General features: G+C 41.6%; 1 protein-coding gene across 4 annotated transcripts in view; it reads right to left on the bottom strand.

Moving 5' to 3' along the window:
- LOC5521481 overlaps nucleotides 1-23340 on the bottom strand; it is a 49170-nt gene extending 25830 nt beyond the window's left edge. The window contains exons 1-13 of one of the 4 annotated variants that reach the window (XM_048720868.1): nucleotides 23132-23340; nucleotides 18666-18742; nucleotides 17777-17807; nucleotides 17388-17461; nucleotides 16930-17028; nucleotides 16497-16613; nucleotides 15294-15525; nucleotides 14595-14682; nucleotides 12686-12940; nucleotides 12264-12440; nucleotides 4705-4841; nucleotides 3871-4025; nucleotides 1412-2903 (exon numbers count right to left, since the gene is read on the bottom strand). In XM_048720868.1, the coding sequence (XP_048576825.1) occupies nucleotides 1412-2903; nucleotides 3871-4025; nucleotides 4705-4841; nucleotides 12264-12440; nucleotides 12686-12940; nucleotides 14595-14682; nucleotides 15294-15525; nucleotides 16497-16613; nucleotides 16930-17028; nucleotides 17388-17461; nucleotides 17777-17807; nucleotides 18666-18689 (2881 nt within the window). In that variant the 5' untranslated portion in view covers nucleotides 18690-18742; nucleotides 23132-23340. The other 3 variants (XM_048720866.1, XM_048720867.1, XM_048720869.1) reach the window with 3 other exon arrangements.
- Between the last annotated feature and the right edge of the window lie 4018 nt (nucleotides 23341-27358).

Here is a 27358-nt window from a genome sequence, read left to right as displayed (position 1 = left end):
AATCCTGGGAACACGCCTGTTTACCACACCTATGATAAGAAATAAAAAGGATAGAAAACCGAGAACGATACATGGCCGTGATATTTCTGGGGTTTTCTCTCTCAGATCGTAGCCATGTGATACACAAACGAGGAAGCAGGAGATTCAAGAGACTCAAGAGAAAGCCAAATCAGTACATTTACCCACATCAGTACATTTACAACACAACAGATCATGCAGTCACAACTAAACAAGATCACTACGAATCGTGCAAACATCGTGACGTTAGGATATCGTGCAAACAATACATTGATAAGAATATCCCGGCAAGTACCCACCTCTCATCGTGATGTTAGGATACAAAAGACAAGTACCCACCTCTCATCGTGACGTTAGGATACAAGCAGAAAGTACCCATCTCTCATCGTGATGTTAGGATACAAGCAGAAAGTACCCACCTCTCATCGTGATGTTGGGTACAAACAGATAAGTACCCACCTCTCATCGTGATGTTAGGATACAAGCAGATAAGTACCCACCTCTCATCGTTATGTTAGGATACAAGCAGAAAGTACCCATCTCTCATCGTGATGTTGGGATACAAACAGACAAGTACCCACCTCTCATCGTGATGTTAGGATACAAAAGACAAGTACCCACCTCTCATCGTGACGTTAGGATACAAGCAGAAAGTACCCACCTCTCATCGTGATGTTAGGATACAAAAGACAAGTACCCACCTCTCATCGTGACGTTAGGATACAAGCAGAAAGTACCCACCTCTCATCGTGATGTTAGGATACAAACAGATAAGTACCCACCTCTCATCGTGACGTTAGGATACAAGCAGAAAGTACCCACCTCTCATCGTGACGTTAGGATACAAGCAGAAAGTACCCACCTCTCATCGTGATGTTGGGATACAAACAGATAAGTACCCACCTCTCATCGTGATGTTGGGATACAAACAGATAAGTACCCACCTCTCATCGTGATGTTAGGATACAAACAGACAAGTACCCACCTCTCATCGTGATGTAAGGATACAAGCAGATAAGTACCCACCTCTCATCGTGATGTTGGGATACAAACAGATAAGTACCCACCTCTCATCGTGATGTTGGGATACAAACAGATAAGTACCCACCTCTCATCGTGATGTTAGGATACAAACAGACAAGTACCCACCTCTCATCGTGATGTTAGGATACAAACAGATAAGTACCCACCTCTCATCGTGACGTTAGGATACAAGCAGAAAGTACCCACCTCTCATCGTGACGTTAGGATACAAGCAGAAAGTACCCACCTCTCATCGTGATGTTGGGATACAAACAGATAAGTACCCACCTCTCATCGTGATGTTGGGATACAAACAGATAAGTACCCACCTCTCATAGTGATGTTAGGATACAAACAGACAAGTACCCACCTCTCATCGTGATGTTAGGATACAAGCAGACGAGCTTCACGCAGACAGCCTGTACTTCCACAGTCTCTGCACTCACTGCATTCGTGGCATTCAGGGTCACAAAATACTCGTCGATAATGTAGTAGACGTAAGTGAACGTGATGGTAGGAACCACTCCGATCTCGGTGAAGACCTTAGGTCTTGGTAGGTCGAGAGATTCGCAACGGGTTGAACCAAAGACGTGGAAACTTTTGCCATCTTTCATGTCAAACACGAAGCAGGTGTCCGTGCCGAAATCTCCAATTGTCAAGGTAAACGTCATCGTTAAATTCTGTTTCGTGGGGCCATCGTTGGTGAGTACTAGATTCTTCACAGTCTTGTGAACGATAGCGGTGTAGGCTTTTGTCACGTTGCTCACAAGGTTGTAGGCAGTGACATATATGGTATACGTCTCGTACCAGGGGGCTGCCAACGGTGCCGGATACTGGATGACAAAGGTGGGTTCCTGGAGACTCTGATCCGGACCATACCCAAGAGTAAAGTTATACGTCAAATTTGTACCACGGTTGGGAGTCACTGTGATATTAATTGGGTACTCTACGGGAAATATATTTTTAGAGGGCCCAAATCCTTGGACATCAGGGCCAATATAACTATCCTTAGCAGTAACTTGAAAGTCAAGCTCTGTGACATCTTTTTGAATTGTCAAGACGTACTCCCCAGAACACGCTGAAACAAGGTTGGACCCATTCACAGAAACAACATACAAGCCTACTTCAAAGTAATGTGTCCTTTCCAGCAGTCCAAATAAACCACCTGTGTCGGTCAGCTTTATTGTATGAATATGTATATTTGCCAATTTTACATCAAAGGTGACGTTCGAGCCAGCGGTCATGACCCAGATCAGGTTGATTGTCCCTGCGTAAATCTGCGGCGAGAGCTTCGGCAAGGAAAAGTCCGTGATTGGCTTCTCGACGATCGCGACCGTGGAAGCCGTAGTAAAGCTAAGTCTATTGGAACAGTTCATCTGGACTATGTAATGACCCTCGTAGGTATACGTATGGTTCACTGAAACTTTGAGATTCTTAAACGGCGTCACATCAGTGCTCAAGTTGTCTTCGAAGTACACATAGTTGAAACAATGATGAGTTAAATCTGTACCGTCTCCAAAGTCAAACGCACAAGAGAAGTCAGAGCCGATGTCAAAGGTCATATTGAAAACGACAGGGGTGGTGTGATTGGTAGGGGCGCTCACGACCTCCGAGGTGTTCATCAGAAGTACTGGCTTGCACACTATAACGTAAACGGTCGTATTCACGGTACTCACGTTGTTGCGAACGATAATGTTAAAAGAGTGAAGGCCAAAAGTGGAGAAGACCCTTGTCACCTGGAGGCCTGTGGTATTGAAGGAGCTATCGTTGAACAAATACTGAAACTGCGGATTACTGCCGTCAACGCTTACGTCGATGGTGAGAGTACCATTGACTTCTAGACACGCGGTTGTCCAGGAAGTCTGTATAAAACAAAGGCAAATCAAATAAGTGATCTCGCCCGACAAGCATAATCTTGTTTAGCTACCTACCTATGATGTATTGCTATGGTGGTAAGATTTTTACGCCAGTAGAACTCAAAACATTTATAAAAATTTTCGGCGACAATAGTATTCTTGCATCTATATCGACGAAAGTGATATCAAAATACGAATTTATATTTCGTCGCTCTCCAGCAGGACGGATGCAGCCTTTCGTAAACGACGTGTCCGCGAAAAAAAAAATATTGTCGTGCCGTAATTTTCACTACATGTACAAACTATATATCAAATAAAAGATAAAAGATTGAATTATATCATGCAAGTTTTATTTTTGCAATAGCTAAAAGTTTTGAGCCCTCAAACTAAAAGTACGGAGTTTACTCTAGAGCGTAATGCACCTTCGCGTTATTGCGCATGCACTTGCACGTTATTGCATCTCAATGACAGATAGATGATCTACCAAAGTGTGTGAGGACTTTTTGTTATTTGACACTGTCAACAAAATATCACGAATCAAAGTTGGAACTCTCGTTTCTGGCGAAATTTGGACAAGAAAAGTGCTATAAAAGCGATCTTTAGTCGAAAATCGAAAATTCCTCACAAACTTTATGACATGGCATAATTATCTATCAAATCCCGACAATTTGAAGGCGATATCTTAAAACCCGTCGCGAGATTACGCCCGACAAGCTCGAGTTCTTGCCTGAAAATAAAACGCTAGAATAGTCAAAGATTTGGCGTGAATTCACGGTCAACAGGTTACGGGAAACAGCAAAGGCCCATTTTAGCCGTCTTAGAATGCGATTTATGGTTTTGCAAAAATAAAGTTTAAGAACTATTGACACAGGTTTTGCAAAAACCACAAAAACAAACAGTGGTGTCAAATTTACCTTTACCAAGACCTTAAAAACCACGTTACTTCCTAGTGCAAGTTGCCGTGCACACCTACATTGTATCTTAAGTTGGTTAGTGGAGCCTCGACTATCGCGTACGTCAACCTGCTCATACTGCTGACGTCATTTGATGCAAACATGTTGATCGGGTAGACACCAGGACGAGTGTAGTTAAAGGCTAACAGCGCCACTGTGATATCCAGCATGTTACCTGAAAAAAAAAAAAACAAATACCACTCAGTAAAGAAAGGAGACAGAAAGGCAGACGGACGGACGAGCGGAAAGGGAAGAACGGGCATACTAAGAACGGCAAAGAAGAATAAGTGAACAAAAGATGAACAGAAAGATGAAAGAATGGACAGAAAGAGAGACAGAGAGGCAGACAAGGAGATGGACAGAGAGGGAAACAAAAAGATGGACAGACAGGGAGACAAGGAGATGCACAGACAGGGAGACAAGGAGATGGACAGAGAGGGAGACAAGGAGATGGACAGAGAGGGAGACAAGGAGATGGACAGAGAGGGAGACAAGGAGATGGACAGAGAGGGAGACAAGAAGATGGACAGAGAGGGAGACAAGAAGATGGACAGACAGGGAGACAAGGAGATGGACAGAGAGGGAGACAAGGAGATGGACAGAGAGGGAGACAAGAAGATGGACAGACATGGAGATAAGGAGATGGACAGAGAGGGAGACAAGAAGATGGACAGACATGGAGACAAGGAGATGGACAGAGAGGGAGACAAGAAGATGGACAGACAGGGAGACAAGGAGATGGACAGACAGGGAGACAAGGAGATGGACAGACATAGAGACAAGGAGATGGACAGACATGGAGAGAGAGAGAAATGACGGAAAGAAGATTCATAGACAAACAGACAAGCGCCTACCCCTTATAGCCAGAGTGTGTATGGAAGTTGGACCATCTCCGCAATCAAATGTTATATTGACGTTGGTTCCATTGAAGATTTCTGCGGTTATTTCAGCCGGTGATCCTAGGGTTATGGGCTTGATTTTTTCTATTAAACTGAAACAATACGTGTATTAACAATTAAAGCTTTATCTTCGAACCGGGGTCACGACAGGTGTAACTGCTCAAACCTCTTGCTACGAGTGCATCCATTCACTTAGAATGGAAGCGTTCCGATGGATGACGAGTCATGGAAACGGGTCAAGAAACGAGATTTAGAAAAGCAGCATTAAATTGTCGCCACCCTCTAGTGCATATATAAGGGCAAGGGTAGAATAATGTAGGATTGTCGCCACCCTCTAGTGCATATATAAGGGCAAGGGTAGAATAATGTAGGATTGTCGCCACTCTCTAGTGCATATATAAGGGCAAGGGTAGAATAATGTAGGATTGTCGCCACCCTCTAGTGCATATATAAGGGCAAGGGTAGAATAATGTAGGATTGTCGCCACTCTCTAGTGCATATATAAGGGCAAGGGTAGAATAATGTAGGATTGTCGCCACCCTCTAGTGCATATATAAGGGCAAGGGTAGAATAATGTAGGATTGTCGCCACCCTCTAGTGCATATATAAGGGCAAGGGTTGAATAATGTAGGATTGTCGCCACTCTCTAGTGCATATATAAGGGCAAGGGTAGAATAATGTAGGATTGTCGCCACCCTCTAGTGCATATATAAGGGCAAGGGTAGAATAATGTAGGATTGTCGCCACTCTCTAGTGCATATATAAGGGCAAGGGTAGAATAATGTAGGATTGTCGCCACCCTCTAGTGCATATATAAGGGCAAGGGTAGAATAATGTAGGATTGCGGCCTCTTGGCACGCATCGCGGGTTACGAGAGTCAGTGGAGTGGGTGTTTTAAACGAGTAACCAATCGCGTGCACATATATACAGCTATTTCAAATAAGGCTGCACTCTATGTTTCGTAACCCGCATTGTTTCATGGGTATCAAATAAACAAAACACATTAGCGTAAATAAAACCAAACACAGGTTAAGAAAGCTTAAACATTCTTGTTTATGTACCTGTCAATGTTTACACGGCGTTCAGAGACCGGGATTCAGGTATTAATATGTTACTGTCAGAGCGCGATTTCCGGTCACTTGTTAAGAAAAGTCCTAGGCGTTCATGTAGCGCGCTCGCGCCGGCCTGGACCGGAGTCAGGCACCTTTGTCAGGACATGTTCAGTTATGTAATGGCGATCGAGCGTGTTGATAATTACACAGCACAAAATCTCGTCGAAATTGTGTGTTAAAGTAGTCTTTCTCCGCTCGGAAACCTTTGGAAATAGTCCCCGATTTCCCCTGTTACATTTTGGCGCCCAACGTGGGGCTCGTGGAGTTAAATTATGGAGATTACCGAAGAAGAAAAGATGAAAATCGAGCGCGATCGAGTTGTAAGTCTCCTTGGGGCAGACACCGAAGAAATCACTATCGAATCCCTGGTGGAGAAGTATACAGCTAAGTATAACTGTGGTTTAGAGTTATGGAAAGGGGAGTTTGTAAAAATTGAGGCATTTCTAGCCCACTCGTGCAAAGCCAAAGTAACGGGCTCAAAGGTGATAATAATCAAGGAAGAACCAAAAACTGTTGCACCTACCACCACGATGCAATATTTTTCGAAACCACAGTTCTCACAGTTCTTTGGCTTTGTGCAGACCGATAAAGGGGTGTCGTACCGAGTATGGAGGTACGAAGTTGAAAGTGCACGAAAGGAGGCCATATATTCCAATGAATTAATAGCCGAGCAGATAAGGAAATCTCTTCAAGGAGAGGCAAAGAACAAAATAGTGGGTTTTGGGCCTGAGGCAACACTAGATTCGATTCTAGACAGCCTAGACCAATTTTATGGGGATAATGGTTCCGTGCATGGGGACGAACTAATTTCACAAGCTTATAAGTTCAAGCAAGGGGAGCATGAAGAAGTATCGGCTTTCGCATCCCGACTTGATACCCAATTACGTAAAGCCAAGGAACAAGGGGCAGAACTGTTAAAGGACGATGACGCCCTAAGCAAACACCTAAGCTTAATATTTTGGGAGGGTCTGTTGTTCGGAATAAGGGACAAAGCGAGACATAAGAAAGATCAATGTAAGTCATTTAGCGAATTGATTGAGGCTGCCCGTTATGGGGAAAGGGAGTACAGAGTTAGCCATCCCACACATACAAGCGCCAGTTGTAAACAAGCTCAGACTTCTGCTGCAAAAAATCAGGCTCCCGCATGGCTCCCCGAAATTGTTGCCGCAGTGACCAGGGAGGTGAGGGATATTATGAAACCACAGGGGTCCCACTTTGAACAGTCCCAGCCCAAGGTCACCTCAGGCATGAAAAGCCAGGTTTACCAAACAACACCACCCAATTATTCATGGAACCCACCCCCAGCCACCTTTTATCCCCAACCACAGGGAGCCCAAGGCTATCATTTGGGGCAACCACACCCATATCAGTATCAGCAATCTTACCAGTACTGGCCCTCTCAACATTCCAGCCAGATGTTTTCACCACAGGGCTCTGCCTTGCCTAGGACGAGAACATTGGGTGGGTCCTCCCCCCAGTCTCCTGTGCCAGAGTCACCACAGGTACCCCGTGAATATTTACCGGCATGTTATCGCTGTGGGGAACCCGGTCACATACAGAGAAATTGTACAAACATTCCATATTCGGGAAACAGGAAGGTGCCTTTGTGGAGGGGCAACCAAAGGCAGTAAACTACCAGCCCCACATGATGACCGTTTTAAAGTCTTTGATTGGTGATGCAAATGAGTGTATTACATTTGTTAATGGGAGTCCATGTCTGGCACTTTTGGACACTGGGAGTCAAATTTCATCTATATCCCAATCATTTTATGAGAAACATTTAAAGAACTGTCCGTTGAACTCTGTTGACAATTTGATCAAACTCGTTGGGGCTGGGGGGGAGCAAGTCCCATACATAGGATATATCGAGGTTGAAGTTTCCTTTCCGGAAGAAGAGACAGGTGTTTATTTGGAGGAATGTGCTTTATTATTGGTGGTACCAGACAATGATTACAACAAGCGCGTGCCCGCAGTTATTGGAACGAACATTGCAAAGGCATTTCATGTACGATGTAAGGAAAAGCATGGAGTTCAGTTTGTTCAAAGGGTACAAATCTCGACTGCATGGAGAAGGGCTTATGCATCGCTCCACAAAAGGGAACATTTCAATACTAAGCAAAGTAACGGAAAAGTAGAAGTTAAATCCACGCTCCGTCATGATATTGTTATTGGTGCCCATCAGCGTACGGTGGTATGGGGTTTAACCCAGTCCTACCCTGGAGGGGACAGTTTGGCTATCTTAGAGACTGCCGGAGATAATAAGCTTCATCCAGATCTTACTGTTACAACTAGTCTTATCTCGCTTAGCGGAAATGGTGGGAAATGTAAAATCCCAGTCGAAGTCACGAACATATCTGATGAGCCGGTTGTTATCAAAGGGAGAACGAAATTAGCGTGCATTTCATTAGCTTCTGCTGTACACGAACCAATCATCGAACCTGATAGGGGTAGTATTGGGGACATTGATAAAAGTAGTTTTCACGGGCTGTTTGATTTAAGTGGCGTCCAACTGAACTCTGACCAAAAGGAGAGAGTAAATATCATGTTGAATCGCATGCAAGGAGCTTTCGCTAAAGATGCGCAAGATCTGGGCTGCACCGGCGTCATTGAACATGAGATCAATCTTTCTGATGATGGTCCTTTTAAAGAGACAACTAGGCGTGTTCCACCTGGACAACTTGAGGAATTCAAAAATGCGCTTAATGATATGCTTAACTCAGGTGTCATAAAAGAGTAAAAAAGTCCGTTCGCTTCCCCAGTAGTTCTCGTCCGCAAAAAAGACAACTCCTTAAGAGTATGCGTGGATTTCCGAAGACTGAACAGTAAAACGATCAAAGATTCCTATGCTATCCCCAGAGTCGTGGATACCCTTCAGTCCTTGAGGGGATCTAAGCTATTTTGTACTCTCGATCTACAAAGTGGCTATCTACAAGTTTGCATTTCCGAGAAAGATCAACCAAAGACCGCCATGACAACACCGTTCGGACTTTTCGAGTTTACTCGAATGCCGTTTGGACTCACAAATGCACCGGCCACGTTTCAACGGCTGATGGAACATTGTCTGCGAGATCTCAATTATAATACATGCGTCGTCTATATGGATGATGTCATTGTTTTTGCGAGGAATTTCGATGAAATGATGGTACGTCTCGAGGAAGTTTTGACTCGACTCATGAAGTGTGGTCTAAAATTGAAACCATCCAAATGTAAACTCTTTCAGACACGTGTTAGATGTCTAGGTCATGTAGTGTCTGCAGAGGGAATCGAACCTGACCCTGAAAAAGTAGCTCCGTTACACGAATGGTTGTCGAACCCACCAAAGAACACAAAGGAACTGCAAACCTTCTTAGGTTTTGCTAGCTACTATAGGTCGTTTGTCGAGAACTTCTCAAAAGTTGCAGAACCTTTGCGTCAGTTACTCATTACAGGACCAGCCAAGAAGCATAAACAATCCTCGCCACCTTCCTCGTTTACTTGGACCAGTGAATGCCAGTCAGCATTCGAGACATTGATTTCACATTTGACAAGTTCTCCTATTCTTGGCTACCCTGACTTCGAGTTACCTTTTATTCTGCATATAGACGCAAGTGGATCAGGTCTTGGAGCTGCACTCTACCAGAAGAAGCATAACAAGTTGCGGGTGATTGCGTATGGCAGCAGAGCTCTAACGCCTGCCGAACGAAACTACTCTGCTTATAGAAGGGAGTTCTTGGCTTTAAAATGGGCAGTGGCAGAAAAGTTCCGCGACTATCTGTATGGGGCAAAGTGTGATGTCTTAACGGACAGTAATCCATTAACTTACCTTGTATCATCTGCGAAACTGACCCCTACGGATCACCGCTGGCTTTCAGCTCTAGCCCCCTTTGATATCACCATAACATATCGCCAAGGAAAGTCAAATGGTGATGCGGACGGCCTGTCAAGAATACCACGAGAGGGGTCTGAACCCAGCCCCGAGGATAAGGAAGACTACTTAAAGCCATTTCTTGAACGCCTTCAGACATCGGAAGAAGCGAGCACCTGCCCCAAATAAGTATTTCAAGCTATAGTCCAATCACTAGTTGTAGACACTGACGACACTCCTGAATGGATCCCGGTTGCCGAGCAAGTTGGTGCCAGACCAGAAGCTGTTGCAGTAGATTTCTAGGAACATCAACGTTTTGTCCCATCTTCTACTCCATTTATTTCAGAGAACGACTGGCCGAGATTACAGCAAGCAGACCCTGTGATCAGTAAAGTGCTACCTTTTGTTACTAGTGGTTTACCCCCGACAAGACGCGAACTAAGAAAGCTGAACTCAAATGCAGCGAGATTAGTAAAGGAATTCGAACGCTTGGTAGTGATTGATGGAACCTTGAAACGCCGCCGAGAGGTTGATGGGGAAACATCCTTACAACTGGTTTTGCCCTCAAAGTTTCACGCCCAAGTGCTTAAGGGTTTGCATGACGATGTTGGACATTTGGGTCGAGACCGTACTCAAGATCTGATTCAGTCTCGGTTTTACTGGCCCTTCATGGCCAGAGATGTCGAAGCGCATGTATCAAATTGTCAACGTTGTATTGCTCGGAAAGCACTGGACCCACCGCCAGCACCCATGCTCTCGCTACAAGCAAATGAGCCGATGGATCTCTTGGCGATGGACTTCCTTTCTCTTGAGGAGGGGAGAGGGGTATGTCAAACATCCTGGTCGTTACGGATTCGTTTACGAAGTTTGCATGGGCATTCCCAACTCGTAATCAGAAGGCGGGTACTGTAGCGAAGATTCTATGGGAGAAAATACTCATTAATTACGGGTTTCCAAGGCGTCTACACTCGGATCAGGGTCGCGATTTTGAGTCCAATGTTATCCGCGACTTATGTCTTTTGGCAGGAATTACCAAGTCGAGAACAACCCCGTATCATCCTCAGGGAAACGCCCAGACGGAGCGCTTTAATAGAACCCTGTTGGATATGTTAGGAACATTAGATGAAGATAAGAAGTCGAGTTGGCCGGAGTACGTGTCATCAATGGCGCATGCGTATAATTGCACACGGCATCAGACCACAAAGTACTCACCATACTTTCTAATGTTTGGCCGACATCCGAAGCTACCAATTGATGTAACATTGGGGGTTGCATCGGAAATCGCACCCACGAAATCCTTGTCTTCCTATATTGAGAGTTTGCGTGCAAGGCTTGACTATGCTTACAAGTTGGCTTCTAAGGAGAAAGATGCAGCGGCTGATCGAAACAAAAAGAGATATGATGTTCGCGCTCGTGATGTAGCCCTCCAACCAGGAGATCGGGTCTTGGTTCGCAATTTGAGTATCCGAGGAAAACATAAGCTGAGTGACCGCTGGGAAGAGACTGTTCACATAGTCGAAGCGCGCCATGCCGACTTACCAGTCTACACTGTGCGACCAGAACAGGGTGGTAGAGCCCGAACTCTACATCGGAACTTGCTGTTACCAGTTGAAAGGACGTACCAACCAGTTGGTTTGCCACCAGATCACAATAGCCGACCCAGACGGCCACCGGAGGGCAAGAGACGTAGGAGAATACTACCTCAAGTGCCCCCAAGACCAATAAGACAAGAGGCCCAGGACGATTCCAGCTCAGCTGAAGACAGCGATGGCCTCGACCTGTTTGGGGTTCCCACTGCGGGACCCCCAGAGCTGCTGTTTCAAGCCGAGGTTGAGGAGCAAGACCCACAGGTAGCTGACGAAATGGAAGACACAGCTCCACCGGTAGTGGAGAACCACGCGGTAAGGCCTCCAAGCCTTGCCTCATCGGATGTCTCTGATGTGCAGTCGGAACCAGAGCAGAGAACCAGATCAGGACGTGTTTCCAAGAAGCCGCAGCGTCTGGTAGAGGATCCAGTTTGGTCAAGAAAACTGACAGCGATTATTTATCTTATAGACTGTCGGAACCAAAAGGTTTCGAGGAACTGGAATTTAAGCCATTATTAGTAGACATTGAGATCGTATAAGACATTGTTTATTATTAACGTTTATTCTGTTAAACGTCGGGACGCCGTTTCCCGCTAGGGGGGACCGTGTCAGAGCGCGATTTCCGGTCACTTGTTAAGAAAAGTCCTAGGCGTTCATGTAGCGCGCTCGCGCCGGCCTGGACCGGAGTCAGGCACCTTTGTCAGGACATGTTCAGTTATGTAATGGCGATCGAGCGTGTTGATAATTACACAACGCAAAATCTCGTCGAAATTGTGTGTTAAAGTAGTCTTTCTCCGCTCGGAAACCTTTGGAAATAGTCCCCGATTTCCCCTGTTACATTACCCATGAACCACTGCAGGTTACGATGCATTTATTTACTGGTGCAAGGTGTACATGCAAATGCAAAAGGTGGTTAATGCGGAATTGGGGTCAGACGTGCTGGGTAATGGACGACAAGTATGAAATACTTACTTGAATCCTTCGACACGCTCGATAACATTGACACAGGAGGTTTTATCGAGTCTGTCTCCGATTGGATTTGTGGCATTGCAGCTAATGCATATTTCCTCTTCACTCGAGAATACGTGCTCAAAGAAGCCATTGGTGGAGTTCTTGATAGGTGAACCATCGCCAAAGTTACAAGAGTATCTAGAGTAGGGAAACATATCATGGCATAATCTATCGTAATAATTTTAATTAACATCACCATTAATTATCATTATCACCATATCGTCATTTTCACAATCATCATCATCATCATCATCATCATCGTCATCGTTATCGTCATCGCCATCGCTATCGTCATCGTCATCATTATTCTTCCCCGACACCAATCAAATACATGCTAAGTTATGAGATTGTACAGCGCAAACTATCAGAACAAATGAACTCACGTGGCCATGGGTCCCTGCACAGAGGCGTTGACAACAAAAGGCATACCCATGCCGACACTGCTCTTATGGTTCAACGTAAACGGCGGACTCAGCCCGGTTATCACTTTCAGGTACTTGGTGCTTTGAGCTATTCTCGCTCCATCATCAATAGACAGTGTGATTGGAAATCCTTCCGGGGGGCTTGTAGAGTAAAAAGTCTCATCTATGGAGTTGGTTGTCATGAGTTTTGAACTACCATCAATGGTGAGGGTTCTCCTGCGTAAGAAAAAGAGAGTAATCAAAAGGTGTTCGAGGTCGCAAATGAATTCATTTAGCGTATGCATCCCATTTTGTTGTTGATGTGGTGTGTTCTTGATCTTATGGGTTGTTCTCTATAAAGTACACACTTTGCACGGTCACGAAGGTCACGTTGGTGACGAGGGTCACGTGAGTGACGAGGGTCACGTGGGTAGTAAGGTGAGCTTTTATCTTTTTTTTTGTATCATCAGAGATTACATTTTCTTTCGATTCTAAGGTTGGGTGATTTGTTCTTTTATAAATAATCGTACCACCGACAATATATATATATCTAAGAATGCTACAGGTCTCTTCCCTAAAGACACTAAAACCATATCACACTTTTGATACAAGAACTGCCGAAATTTTGAGCAGGGTTCCGCTTTCCAGGGAGCGAAACTTTTCAATGAGCTTCCGCCCAAGATAAAGCAACGGAAGGCCCTCGCTACCTAGAAAAGGCCTGGTAAGCCTATAAGATCAGCAGTTTTGATCTTCATATCATCAGATATATATTACGGTATATAATGCATTTCGGTCCAGTTCTGTTTTTTTTTTTAATTATGACCAACATAAACCAGCATATAATTGCTGAATTCCGGAAAACGGGTCTAAAGTAATAGGCACCGCTAATAGGGACTTTAAGATACGAGTACGGCTACGAGTACGGCGACGGTAGAAAACAACGGAATTAATTTGTGAAGTGAAAGAGGGGGACGTTGGGGGGTGCTCAATACCGCATTACCGCACACAAAAAATCGAGAATACCGCATACTGACAATAGTTGTTCGTAAAACAAGCGTTATGGTACGAACTGTACCGATTACTAAGCTCTAAAAGTCACTCTGCATCGCAAACGTGATAAAACTTCGTAGAAAACTCGTGATGTTTACCGTATATAAAGTTAAAAGTCGTAATAACCCCTGTCCTTAGGTGTGTTTTTTCTCTTACTTCGAATACGTTCTTCCGTTCTGTCAAATCTGCATTTCGTCACGAGAAACAATTATAATATTCTCACCTTCGACATGCTGCTTGACTGCTTTGATAGGGTTTTTATTACATATTACACACGTCTTTATGCAGTTTCTCTAAAGAATCTCTAAATAATCTAAATACACAATCCCGCGCACCGCAGAACGACAAAAATTCCGCAATACCGCGGTTTGAAAGCAAAAATCTCGCACACCGTAGGGTTCACGAATACCGCATCACCGCACGTTTGAAACTAACGCCGATACCGCAATACCGCAAACCCCAACGTCCCCCTCGTGAAAGGCTGCACGTGAAAATGCGTTTTGTCTGATAGATTTCCAGCCGTTCTCCGCCAAAACACGACGTGAAATTTCAAGTTTTACGGTCTGGCGAGTACGTTGTCGGTTGAAGTATAAATTCACTTTTCTCTGTTTCCTATTCTAGAAATGAAGCTTACGGTTAATTTCTGTTTGTTCCTGAATATAAAGTTAGGTAATTTCATCAAAACTATTGTGGAATTTGTCGCCAAGCGTTAAAGTGTGTAGCCGTTGTCGCATCTTAAAGTCCCTATTGGCTTCGATAATACGGGTGAAAAAATGTTTATCATAGCCAGTAAATAATGCACAAGATCACGTGATGAAGCTTTGAAAACGTGATCACTTACAAATATGGGGAACCAAGGATGGCTGTGATCGTAACTGCAGACCCGTTGCTAATGACGTCCCTTGAGAGGCTAAAACTCGCGTCTACCGCTGTAGGTTAAAAAAAGGTTTGATCGGGTTACCAGGTTGACATAAACACACATTAAAAAGCCTAACAACACGAAGCAAGACGCATTATTAGGTACGAAAACCAACGAAATTCATTTAAGAATTCCACTGACGCCCGTGAAAATGCCAATAATTCGCCACAGCGTCTGCCTGAAGTTATGCGGTGGCTAATATATGCAGCTAGGCGCTTCAGTGGTTTTTAACCATGCTTACATGCGGGCTTGTCGCGTAGTCACGAAGCCGGTTGACGAGAACCTTTTGTCGATCGACTGTATGCAGCTAAGCAGCTAGGCGCTTCAGTGTTTTTTACCCATGCTTACATGCGGGCTTGTCTCGTAGTCGCGAAGCCGGTTGACGAGAACCTTTTGTCGATCGACTGTATGCAGCTAAGCAGCTAGGCGCTTCAGTGTTTTTTACCCATGCTTACATGCGGGCTTGTCGCGTAGTCACGAAGCCGGTTGACGGGAACCTTTTGTCGATCGACTGTATGCAGCTAAGCAGCTAGGCGCTTCAGTGGTTTTTACCCATGCTTACATGCGGGCTTGTCGCGAAGCCGACAACGTTTTGTCAATCGACCGAATGATCCAACTTACCAGTGATGTTAGCAGCACATCTCAGTAACACCGCGCTCACAATGTTATCCGCGAACACAGCCAGCTTGAACACACCAGGCTCGGTACACGGAATGCTTGTGCCCGCTATCCAGGCAGCGGCACTGGTGTTCATAAGATAGCCATAGACATTGGCTTCGACCGGGGGGACTAGGGTGGGGACGAAACCTACCGTAGATCCCACAATGCACAGCGTAGAATTCAAACTGATAGACTGCGGAGGGTAATATTTTTATTAGCATGAAAGCTCGTTCATCAGACTTGGATGCGTGATTTCTTAGGTCACAAAACTCTAGAATCGCTGATACAATCACTATTCTTAAAATCAGCTTGTTTTCAGTCTAGTTTTCGGTTTTGATACCAATAGATTTGTATAAATTTTGGTGTTTGGTTTAAAAACTAGATTTATAACAATAAGTTTATTTATGTTTATTTATGTAACTGTCTGGGGTTTCTCTAGTTTTTTTTTGGCAATGACTGAATTCGAATGACAAACCCATGCCTGACCTAAAGGTGGCACAGCTCACGACAACTTTAAGCGCGACGCTGCATCACGAAACGTTGATGCCGTTCAACATGGCTACCGGAACAAATTTTCGCGCAGTTTCTAGCTCGGCAACACGTTGCGAGTTTTTTACTTGAATTAAAAAACTCGTAATGCAAGATGACGAATATTCAGAAAGTTGTTGCCCCGTGTAACATGAACGCCATCAACTTTTCGCGCAAGGCCTCAGGCCTTTTATTGCCTCTTTTTATTCATTTCCTTGTCCAAGGAATTATTACGTTGCTGAGATCTTTTTTATCATCATCAGATTTCTCAACTAGTAAAAGCATCAAAACAAAGTTTGCAGGTCGACGAAGAGTCCACCGCTCTACCGCCATCTTTGTTTACAAAAGAGCCACCGCGCGAAGACTGGGTACTAAACTTATGTTGCCAATAGATGTTGCGCTTAAAATTGTATCGTGTAACGTGCAAGGGCGATAGGAACAGGCCTGTGCCATGTTGCGCTAAAAATTGACGTACTATCAAAAATTGACGCAACAGTTGCAAGACGAAATGTTATTGCAAGCTGTTCCGTGTAACACCGCGGCCATATGATTTTTTTTCCCAAACACCCCCCCCCCCCTCTCCCTCAAAGGTAAAAAAAAATTGGTTGGCCTATGCTTTTTAAGAAAAGTACCCACCATGTTTGTAAGTGCATGTCTTACAGACACATTTTTTGAGACAGTCATCGGTGTATTTCCGGTGACAGAGAGCGTGATGGTATATATCCCGGATGTACCGTACTGATGTGTAACCAGCTGCAAACGGAATGAAAAATAAACAGGTTATATACTCTGAAGTTACATTGCGACGCACGCCAGCGTGGCCACCTTGACTGTTTCAAGCAGTGACCATTTCTAACCATTTCTAAGAGAAAAGCCTTTTTCTTCGGATACCCCCTAAAAAATACCTGAGGTCCAACGTTGACCCCTAAAATACGACGAGCATCCCTATCAAGTCGGCATGGCAAGACCCCCCCCCCCCCCCCAGGGGGGTTGTGTATTTAATAGAACGGTAAAGGTCTTGAGTAGGCGATGACCGACTGCCCGTTGTTAATAGTACAGCTGTACTCACTGTTGTTCTATCGGTGAACGATGCAGTTTTGGTGTCACCAAAGTCGAAGGTGTAGCCCGTCACGGTGATTCCCGTATGTTCGTTCACCGTCATGTTCACCTATCAATCAATTAATTTTTATTGGGTTTTCAATTGTGTACAATAACAAAAGGAACGAAGTCTTATACGATTAGGATTGTATCATTAAATAAACCTATTAACCTATTTTAAAATACGTTGTCAGAGCAAATGGCAAACGGCAGTGCTACTATCCAAAAATGGATAGGGACTCATCATATTTCATTTAAAGCAGGAAAATGTGAATAACTCGTTTGATAAGTTAACTTACTCTTTACTCTTAAGGGGAATTATACTTACAAGCCGCGATTTGTCTTACAACTACCATTCGCCATTTGCATCGCCGACGTTTATTGAAATAGCTGAATATGACGTAACTTTTTTCTCACACACAAGATCACCTTTTGATCGACGCGCAAGTAGGCGCTTGTGATATTAAAGGACAGAGTAGACGAAGTCGCCGTGCAAATAGGGCCTGGGGAATTGATCATAAAATAATAAGTAAAAGATGCGGTAAAAGAGTGTCATCGGTGAGTGTAATTCAAACTTAATTGATTAGCCTGCTAGCCGGCTCTCCAGTGGGTTAATTCGGAAATTTCTGTTTGGGGGTGTCGGGACTCCTGTGCCGACCATGCCACAGGGGATTCTGAACAACGAAAACACACAAGAGAGCCGGTTCGCAGGCTATCAATTGATTAAATTCATTAAATTCATCATTCATTAAACAAAATAAATAAATTAGCATTGTTTAAAAACAGTAGCGCGAGTCGCAAACAATAGATTCATTTACCTGCTAGAATAGCTCCAAATAGTAGCACAACCTTAAAATGTACAAAATAGTGTTAGCAAATCATTGGACATACAGCAAAGGAGTTGATAAAAACTCTTTAGTGTCAATGACCAGGCCAGCTCTTAGAGGCCAGGCCAGACCAGTAGCCAGGGGGTGTTCGAGGGGTTCGGAATAACCACCCCACTCGACTGGAAGGTCCGCTCTGATGAAGGAAGATTGAGTACCACTGCGAGCTAGGACGAGCTTCCTAAGAAAAAATGGTCCGCTAAACGGGTAAACGAACCCCCCTGCTCAAAATCCTGGCTACGGGCCTGATGACGCTAATCAAGTCCTTTAAAGCAACAAATTATAGATGCAAAATTAAATGTTTAGAAGGTGACCCATTTTGCTTTTTGTTACTTGTTTTATGTGACCGCTGATAAACAACAAACAAAACGTAACTGTTTGATCACTATAAATAAAAAAATCGAAGCGAAGTAGAAAAGAAGATTACTGCACTTGATTAATGCAATGGCTTTTTTATAGCTATATCCAAATACATGTATTATAATACGTCGCTGTTGTTTTTCTGTAAAAATAGCTGTTAAAAATCGACTAATAGAACCCCAAAGATAGAAATAATAAATGCATTTCTCGATCGCTGACGGGCACTCCCAAATTACTCTTTCTTCTTGAAAACAGATCTCCGAGATCTTTTTTGTAAAACCTCGCTTGTAAATATTTCAGCACACTGCAAATTCTCATTTCGGAAAATCCCACTTGGGATATCAATATGATTCAACTTGTTTTAAACAAACAAAAATGCAGTGTATCTAAACAGTATAAAATGCCAGTTAATTAGCAAGCACCATTTCCTTGCACGAGAGACAAGTGAAAAGACCTTCCTTACCTTTGTCAGAGGACAAATTCCCATTTTCGTGAACTTTCCTGAAATCAGTTCCAACTTCCCCTGTCTTCACTGAAAAGCTGAATAAGAGATAAAATGAAATTTAGTTTGTGCCAACCAAAAAAAGCAGAGAATGTTTTTTTGTCAGTGTTTGAAATTATTCATAAGTTTGCAAAATGTATAAAAATTAAGCGTGTTAAGTACGGCAGGTGGGAAAGTAGTCTACCTTCCTGCACCTTCTTACTAAAATGACCAGCACCGGGCATAAAACATAGCACTGTCGCCAGAAGTTCTACAGCGAACTGTCTTGATCAGTCAACAACCGCCCTCCACCGAGAAAACTTTTAAGTTCTGAGAGATAAACGTTTTGAATAATTAATACGACCAACTGATTAAACCGTTGAATGGACTTAACGAATATCATTACGACAGAATGAAATATGTATATTTGGCTTTATATTATTTGACCAGATACCAAGAAACTGCAACAAATTTCGATTAGATCCATCACTTAGCGATTTCCCCTTTTTTCCCACCCCTTTTTAATAAACAAATAAATATCAAAAAGTACCAGAGCCAATACATTGAGCTTGATGCATTATCGATATGTGTGTCGATAATAATTATTCACATAACAATATTCATAATTTATCTTGACTTTAAGTAGTATAGTATAGTATAGTATAGTATAGTATAGTATAGTATAGTATAGTATAGTATAGTATAGTATAGTATAGTATAGTATAGTATAGTATAGTATAGTATAGTATAGTATAGTATAGTATAGTATAGTATAGTATAGTATAGTATAGTATAGTATAGTATAGTATAGTATAGTATAGTATAGTATAGTATAGTATAGTATAGTATAGTATAGTATAGTATAGTATAGTATAGTATAGTATAGTATAGTATAGTATAGTATAGTATAGTATAGTATAGTATAGTATAGTATAGTATAGTATAGTATAGTATAGTATAGTATAGTATAGTATAGTATAGTATAGTATAGTATAGTATAGTATAGTATAGTATAGTATAGTATAGTTTGCATAGTATTACTAGTTTTGTCAAAGTCTTATTTATATTATTATTCATAGTATACTATAGCGTACCATTTGTTTAGTTACTTTAGTTACTGGTCATAAAAATCAACAACCATGTTCTAGACGTGATGAGAAAACAATGGCTGAAACACCAAACAAATGCATTTCTGAGCCGTTTTCAGATTTAAAGAGTTCTCTAAGCCGCCATTTTGTTATCCTAGCAAAATACCAAGTGCGACAATGCATCAACTGATTTTCGGAAGCTTTTGCGTCATTGTCATGTGGCTTTGTTGAATAGAAACAACAACGAATGTGACAAGGGCTCGTTAACTGGCCACCAGAGGGAGCGGTCATTAATTACTGGGGGGGGGGGAGGGGGTTGGGCCGGCTATTTTGCCAAACCCTGGGCTCAAAAATTTGAGTAAGTACGCAGCTGCTTTGTCTCCTATTATCTTTGTTCTACAAAAGAGTTCTTTTTTCTCTATTCTTCTCGTTCTTTGTGTCGAGGTGCGGTTATTGTTCGTTTGCCCAATTAAATTGCAGCTTGTAAGAGCTGCGTAGTGACTCAAAAATTTTGGCCCCTCCTCAAGCCCCAAAAATCGCGTCCCCCCCCCCCCCCTAGACTGGACGCCCAAAAATTTGCTCCCCGCCACCACCTCCACATTTTTATATTCAATAATTATATCTCTAAAAAACAACAGAGACTTGATATGCATACTGAGTATAGCTGAATATAACCTTTACTAAAATATAGATCGGCTAGCATGGCAATTTTGTCCTATTTATTTAAGTATGAACCTTCACTTTTGCTAGTTTAAGAGTGGCACAGAGATAAACACGAAATACTGGTGTCGCTAGAAAACAATTTTAATAAGGACATTTTAGACTAGTTTTTGCAACATTTTAAAGTATTCGTTTTGTTCAACTGATTTGAACGGGCAGCTTTGTCTGTCATCCATGAGAAGGTTTCTCTAAATTTATTTATATAAAGACAAGATTGGTACCTGAACAATAAACATTGTAAACTGGATAAAATTTTTATTTCAAGAATGACTCTCTTGCTCAGTATTATATTAAAACCAGACTTAAATTCGACGCCCAAAAAAATGTAACCCCCCCTTTAATGACAGCCCCCCCAAAATGTGACCCCCCCTAAATACGCGCCCCAAAAAACGTTGCCCCCTACATATTTGCCGCCCTTATTTGAAAGGAGGGGGTTCGTTGACCCATTTAGCGCACCGTTTCTCTAAGGTAGCTCGTACTAGTTTGCAGTGGTACTTTCAGTCAGTGGGGTGGTTCTTGCGAACCCCCGGCTACGGGCCGTAGAGAAAAACCGAAGAACACGGAAAAAACCCCTTGGAGCAAATTTGAGAAATAGCTAACTCAACTGAAGTCGGTACCGGGAATCGAACCCGGTGAGTAAGCTGCACAGGCACTATAGAGCGACGCTCTGCCAACTGCGCCAGTTAGGCTTCCCTGGGCTGTTCGCCAAGGCAATATCTGTTAATGTTTATTTCCCGTGCGCAATACGCTTCCGGCAGTAGGCGCCCATTTATTCTATCCAGTAATGGATAATAATAATACATTTAATATTATTAAAAAGATGTTTATGATTAAGCTATAATGAGTAGTTCGGAAAACACCTGACCAGTATTATTATAAAAATCACCATAATCGTATTGCTTTGTTTGAGAATCAGACGTGCCCTGCGCTCGCGTCCAAGTGAGAATCAACCTTTACTTCACTGATCCTCATTATGGATTCCACGAAAAGCGTACGATCTTTGTTACCCCCTCCCCCCCCACGTTCTCCGCCTGTAGAACTAGGATCGCTACTCATATCTTAACGGGTTTCACGATTGGTGCCGAATCGTTTTAAAACCTCCTTAGGTAATCCAACATCTCTCGCGCATTGACAACAAAGACGTACTTATGATTTTGATACTGACGTCTAACGATATTTGGAAATTTTGGCGATCGCACTCTATGGTTTCAAGAATGTCCATGGAAGAATGAAAATGTCTTGGAAAACAACATACATGGACATAACCATTAATTTGTTATCCTTTGGCCCCTAAGAGACAAAAGTGTTGCAATCTCACAGTGTAAAAACACTATATTTCAACAAACTAGACTCTGACTTTGACCCCGACCGGGTCCGCACATGGAAAACAGCGTGCCTTAAATGCCGCTCCTTTAGGCTGAATTGCTGTTAGATTAGTCTCTGTGTTTTTGTATTTTATGGATAAGTGTTCAAGTATCCGCAGGCCTCGCCGGGACCTCGTGTCCGTTCGCCTTTCCCTCTCTGCACTTATTCTTGTCTGTTTTTTATGTATTTTGTCGTATATTTTTATGTATAAGTGTGGAGGAAGCCTCTAAATAAAATAAAATAAAATAGTGGGAATACACTCTTTTTTTTGTATAAGAACCTTTTTATAAGAACGTCCAGCCTGAGATTTCCCCAAATTTTAAGAACATGGAACATGCCGAGGCTTAGATAGCAGAGAAAAGTTTTCTTGTTTTAGTCCTGATGCGTTCTAAAAAGCAGAATCAAATTGTGCTCATAGTAACAACCTAATCATTGCTATATTCATCATAGTGTAATTCTCTTCCTAATAATTTATTGGGTATATACACTAAAATTTATGAACATCGTTAAGAACATATCCAGCCATAAAAAAAAAAACAAAAAATATGAACGGCCGACCCTCAACTGAAAATTAGTCGTTCTAATAGAGTTACTAAATTAGAAGCTGAAGAAGCCAGTAAGCCATTATTTGACCTCTTGCCATTCGCAAATTCGCTTCGCTCGATACTCGGAGTCCGAGGTCGACTTGGAGCATGTCCGTCACTCGCGAAGAGATCAGTGCGGAGCATTTACATAACAGAAATAACTATGCTTAGGGTCATTGCACGTAACTCCAAAGTGTTAAAAAATTAAAGTCACAACATTGATATTTTTAAAATTATGTCATTACATCTATATTTTTGAAGATGGTTCCTTATGGAATTCTTTATCAATACATTGTTATATTCCACTCGCTAAAGCTTCAAATTGTTTAGGCACCATTAGAATAAGTTCTGTTGGTTTTCCTGAGGGTAAATACAAATTTCGCAAAACTTCGTCGGAGAGAATATAACTTGTACAAACTGGAACTCCTACTTCTGGTAACGTTTGATATTTTTCACTTTTTCACTTAGAATCAATAGAAATCCATTAAGCCTTTTAAAAATAATTTTGATATCTAAAAAGTTTTGTAAACTATCTTGCCAGCACTCGAAAATAATCTATTCAAGAAAATATTTTTTAGATAAAGAAAAGTACTCTGCTTTACATCATAAAACGTCTTTCCTTGTTATGATTGACAGAGGTAGAGACTTCTAAAGGTGGAAAATTAATAAAACGAAAGACAATTCTTATTACCTTAATCAGAGGTACTTGAGTTTAAAATTTCCCTTGCTTTGTGCCCATCCTTATTGGATCACTATTTCATGTCCGTATGTTTGCATGAGTTCACGTATTTTCCTTTTTAAGAATACTTTTAAATGATTATTTCCCGTCAGGTTTGTTGCGCGCCGAAAGAAGCAATCCTATGGTATTTTCCCTCACCTGCCCTATGCAAATGAGCCTTCTTCAATCAATTGAAGAATCCATCTTTGTCATGACGACAACTCCTCATTGTGCCTTTATAAACAAGCAAATTTGTATAACAAGGGTCTTACAGAGCCGTAGTCATTAACTTTGGCCGACTTTAGTACAAAGACTTATAAGTTATCTTATTAGACTTAATTACTCAGAATCAAACAAAACTATGACGATTCAAATACAGGGGTCAATCGAATACCAATCTTCAAAGGGGACATATAACGAGTGATACTCATAATTTTGCTGTTGTTTTACAAACAAAACAAACAACTCCGGAAAGTTCGAAATTGTTATCGTAAATAAACAATATTGTCACTTCACCTGTACTACACGTAGTGACGTCGAGACGGTGGACGTGTCTTTTTATTGATAAAAATAAATTCTATAGACTAGCTAAAAGCCTTTAGTTCACTATTAACAATAACATCAATACTTTTTAAATAACATATAAAGAAAACATTTTGGGGGTCTTGTAACGAGGAATCTTAGTTTCTTTTCAGAGACCTTCTTCATTGAGTAAAGATGGTCAGAGTCACTGTTTTTCTCTTCTGATTACAAGTCATAAAGTTGTTATGAAGGAATTGTTAATCTATGCAAAAATGGTTTCCGACACGTCAGATATTTACTTTCACTTTCCATTCGACATTTCACTTATTTGCTTTACGTGGATCTCTTCATTGTTTGACTAAGCATGCGTAGTTACTGTTTAGCAAAACAGGTTTTATATTTGCCAGGCTAAAATAATAGTTTAATGATTACTTTTATCCTTAATCTTACCGCTGTTACATTACTTAATTTTGCATATTACTATAGTCAAACTCTTCCTTTTATACTGCTCTTGCTATTTCTATCGAAGGAATTTATTCTAAGTCATTTATTATTTCATCGTTGATTTTCTTCCCAAAGTCAACACCCGATCTTCTATTCTTACATCATCCTAAAAACCAGTTTGACCAGTTTATAATTAAGATTAGTATAAATTGAGCAGCATAGTAACTAGCTCTAGGATTGTACTGTAACTGTTGCGAGGACACTACACGGCAGTGCTCTAGGTTGGTTTAGTCAGGACTCTCTAAAGTTGGCTTCGTCAACTTTCCGGGAAAGAGATGTTCCTTCACTACCTTCCGAAAGTACTTGCCTTCGTACAGCCAATCTCCCGCTAGCCAGTGGTAGCTCTACCATTTGTAAACACTCAAGCGGTGCAATAAAGAACAAAGAAGACGGTCAACCCTTGCTCAGCGTGTACGATCCCCGGCTACCCCCAATACCATAAAAGAACCACCCAAAACCTCGTAACACTGGCGGAGAACCCACTGGGTAAGCTGTTGGCCACAGAAGTCTTCTTTTAAGGAGTTGACAAAACACAAATCAACCGGACACGTCATCAGTTCAACTAACAAGAAAAAAAAAGAAACAAGAAGAACTTTGGGAAGCTATAAAAAAAGGAATAGCAAGAATGAAAAAAAAAAAACAGATTAGTGAAGAGAGACCTCGAAAAGAGCAAGAACAACAGCGAAAAAAAAACCTCAAGCTTTACCATAAAGTAGCAAGAAGAACTTTGTGTATGGCAAATTGATCACAGATTAACTCGTAGGAATATAGATAAGTATAGTATCACTACTGATCACAGTGTCGATCGTTTTTTTTATGGATTACAGTTTTGTCTTATATCAGTTTCCTTTTCTTTTTCATATCGTTTTGAATTGAATATCTTTATTTCTCCAGCTTAGCAAATATTATAGCTTATTTAACTTGTCGTTCGCCATTTGAACAAAAAAAGGAGTTTGAAGTATAATTCTATCTTTACAAGTTGTTTCAGAAGTATTTCAAATGCATTCAAGATAATTTTCAAAGAGCCAAAGAGCCAAGTTTACATATATGTATATTTTTCAAGAAGCAGATACGAATATCTATGATGACAAGCACGTTATTGATGGAAGAAGAAAATTACGAATTTATATATGCTCATTGTGGCAAAACGTTAAGTCGAATTACGATTAGTATAAATTGAGCAGCATAGTAACTAGCTCTAGGATTGTGCTGTAACTGTTGCGAGGACACTACACGGCAGTGCTCTAGGTTGGTTTAGTCAGGACTCTCTAAAGTTGGCTTCGTCAACTTTCCGGGAAAGAGATGTTCCTTTACTACCTTCCGAAAGTACTTGCCTTCGTACAGCCAATCTCCCGCTAGCCAGTGGTAGCTCTACCATTTGTAAACACTCAAGCGGTGCAATAAAGAACAAAGAAGACGGTCAACCCTTGCTCAGCGTGTACGATCCCCGGCTACCCCCAATACCATAAAAGAACCACCCAAAACCTCGTAACAAAGTTTACGAAGCACCTGCGCTACAGCAACCTTAAGAATGACAAGAATCATGCAGTTTTTCCAAATAAGAAATATATTAGATTCCTTATATGGAAATAGCCGCGTTTGACCAAAATGCCTTTTTTGGGCTAAATTTTCTTGATATGTAATAAAAATGATGATGATGATGATGATATGATGATGACTATTATAAACATTGCGTCTGTAGGAAAAACGTTGTTGGTTGTCTCAGCAGTATTGCTGAGACGTCATCAATCTGCACGTAAATTTGAGCTTTGAACTTGGCCGCAAAAAAAAAAAAAAAAAAAAACTTGAAAACTTGTTTGAGCTAAACTTACCCAAGTAACTTTAATGCTGTTGGACAAAAGTAAAAAACAATAGAAGGAGGTTCTGATAGTACAAACAAGCTAAGTTTCATTTGGTCCGATTGGGAAATACAAACAGAGTTAATCGTGTTTTGACTGCTTGCTCCAAACAAGTTATTGCATGTAAAGTTGCACCAGAGAGTTTGTGCCAGCTAAGCCAAATTAGAACATGCGCAAGGTGATTATTCAATAACTAATATTTGGGGCTTTGGGGAAGTGTAAGTAGGGGGTTGAAGAATTCAAAATTCAGTGCAATTCCATACGCTTAAGATTTAGCAAATAAGTACAACCAAGAATGGACGACTCAATATTCAAAACAACTTGACTTGCAATGATTCAGTTAAAGTGCATTATAGTTGAATTTAAGAAAATAGCGATGTTTAAGAAATCTTTAAAGTATTAGAACTGCTGGAGAATGCTTTTGTACAAGTAAAGAACTTACAGTTATCAAGAATGTGTCAAATGTTGGCTTGGGATAAAAAGGAGCACGACGGTTACATCCCGTTACAACATCAAGCAAAACAACTCAGTAATGGAAGTCCTGGGATGGTCACCGATACCCATGATACCCGAATAGAGTCTGCCGCATAATGTGCCGCATTGATAGCAGCGCGATGGGATACCATTCTCTTTCAATTACACTAAAATCTCTTTCAACCACCTTTTCCAATGGGGGTTTCATATTGAAAGCTGGGCATTAAAATGACCAAAAATGACCATTTAGGGTAAGACCTCTCCCATCACTTTTCTTAAGACTATAACGCCCAACACTTTTTAAAAGAGAGCTAGTGATTGCTTGGTTTAGATGGAGACCATAATAGAGACAAGCGAAATATAAACCTATTTCAATAAAGGTTGCCAGCGCAAACGGCGAATGGCAATTGACAAATGGCAGTTCTACGACCTAAAGGTGCTTATGGGTATTGATTATTTGTGAAAATAAAGGTGGTAAATAAACTCAAGCGATGTCAGAACCATAAAATAATTACATTTAATGGAAAGTTGAATGTTTTATCTATATGTTTCTGAATTTAGAGTAAATATTTTGGGATTCATGGGTTCTTTCGGTCGTAGAACTGCCATTTGTCAATCGTCATTTGCACTGACATAGTTTTTTGTAATAGGTGTACACTGATTCATAGCATCAGGAACATTTTTGTGAACAAAAACAAAAGCGTGGCTGATCCAAGTTCTTTAAATACTCCATACATAATGGTCTCCTTAAAAGGGCAGAAATATCTAGTGTTAAATCAGGAAAGAGTTTTTAAAATGAGCCTGCTTTTTTATTGAGCCCCTTTCCAAAACCCCCAAACTC

This window comes from Nematostella vectensis, chromosome 13 (genome assembly GCF_932526225.1).
Source record: "Nematostella vectensis chromosome 13, jaNemVect1.1, whole genome shotgun sequence".
In the NCBI taxonomy this organism is placed as follows: Eukaryota; Metazoa; Cnidaria; class Anthozoa; order Actiniaria; family Edwardsiidae; genus Nematostella; species Nematostella vectensis.
The sequence above is the reverse complement of the archived record's forward strand: the minus strand, read 5'-3'. Positions and strand labels throughout refer to the sequence as shown.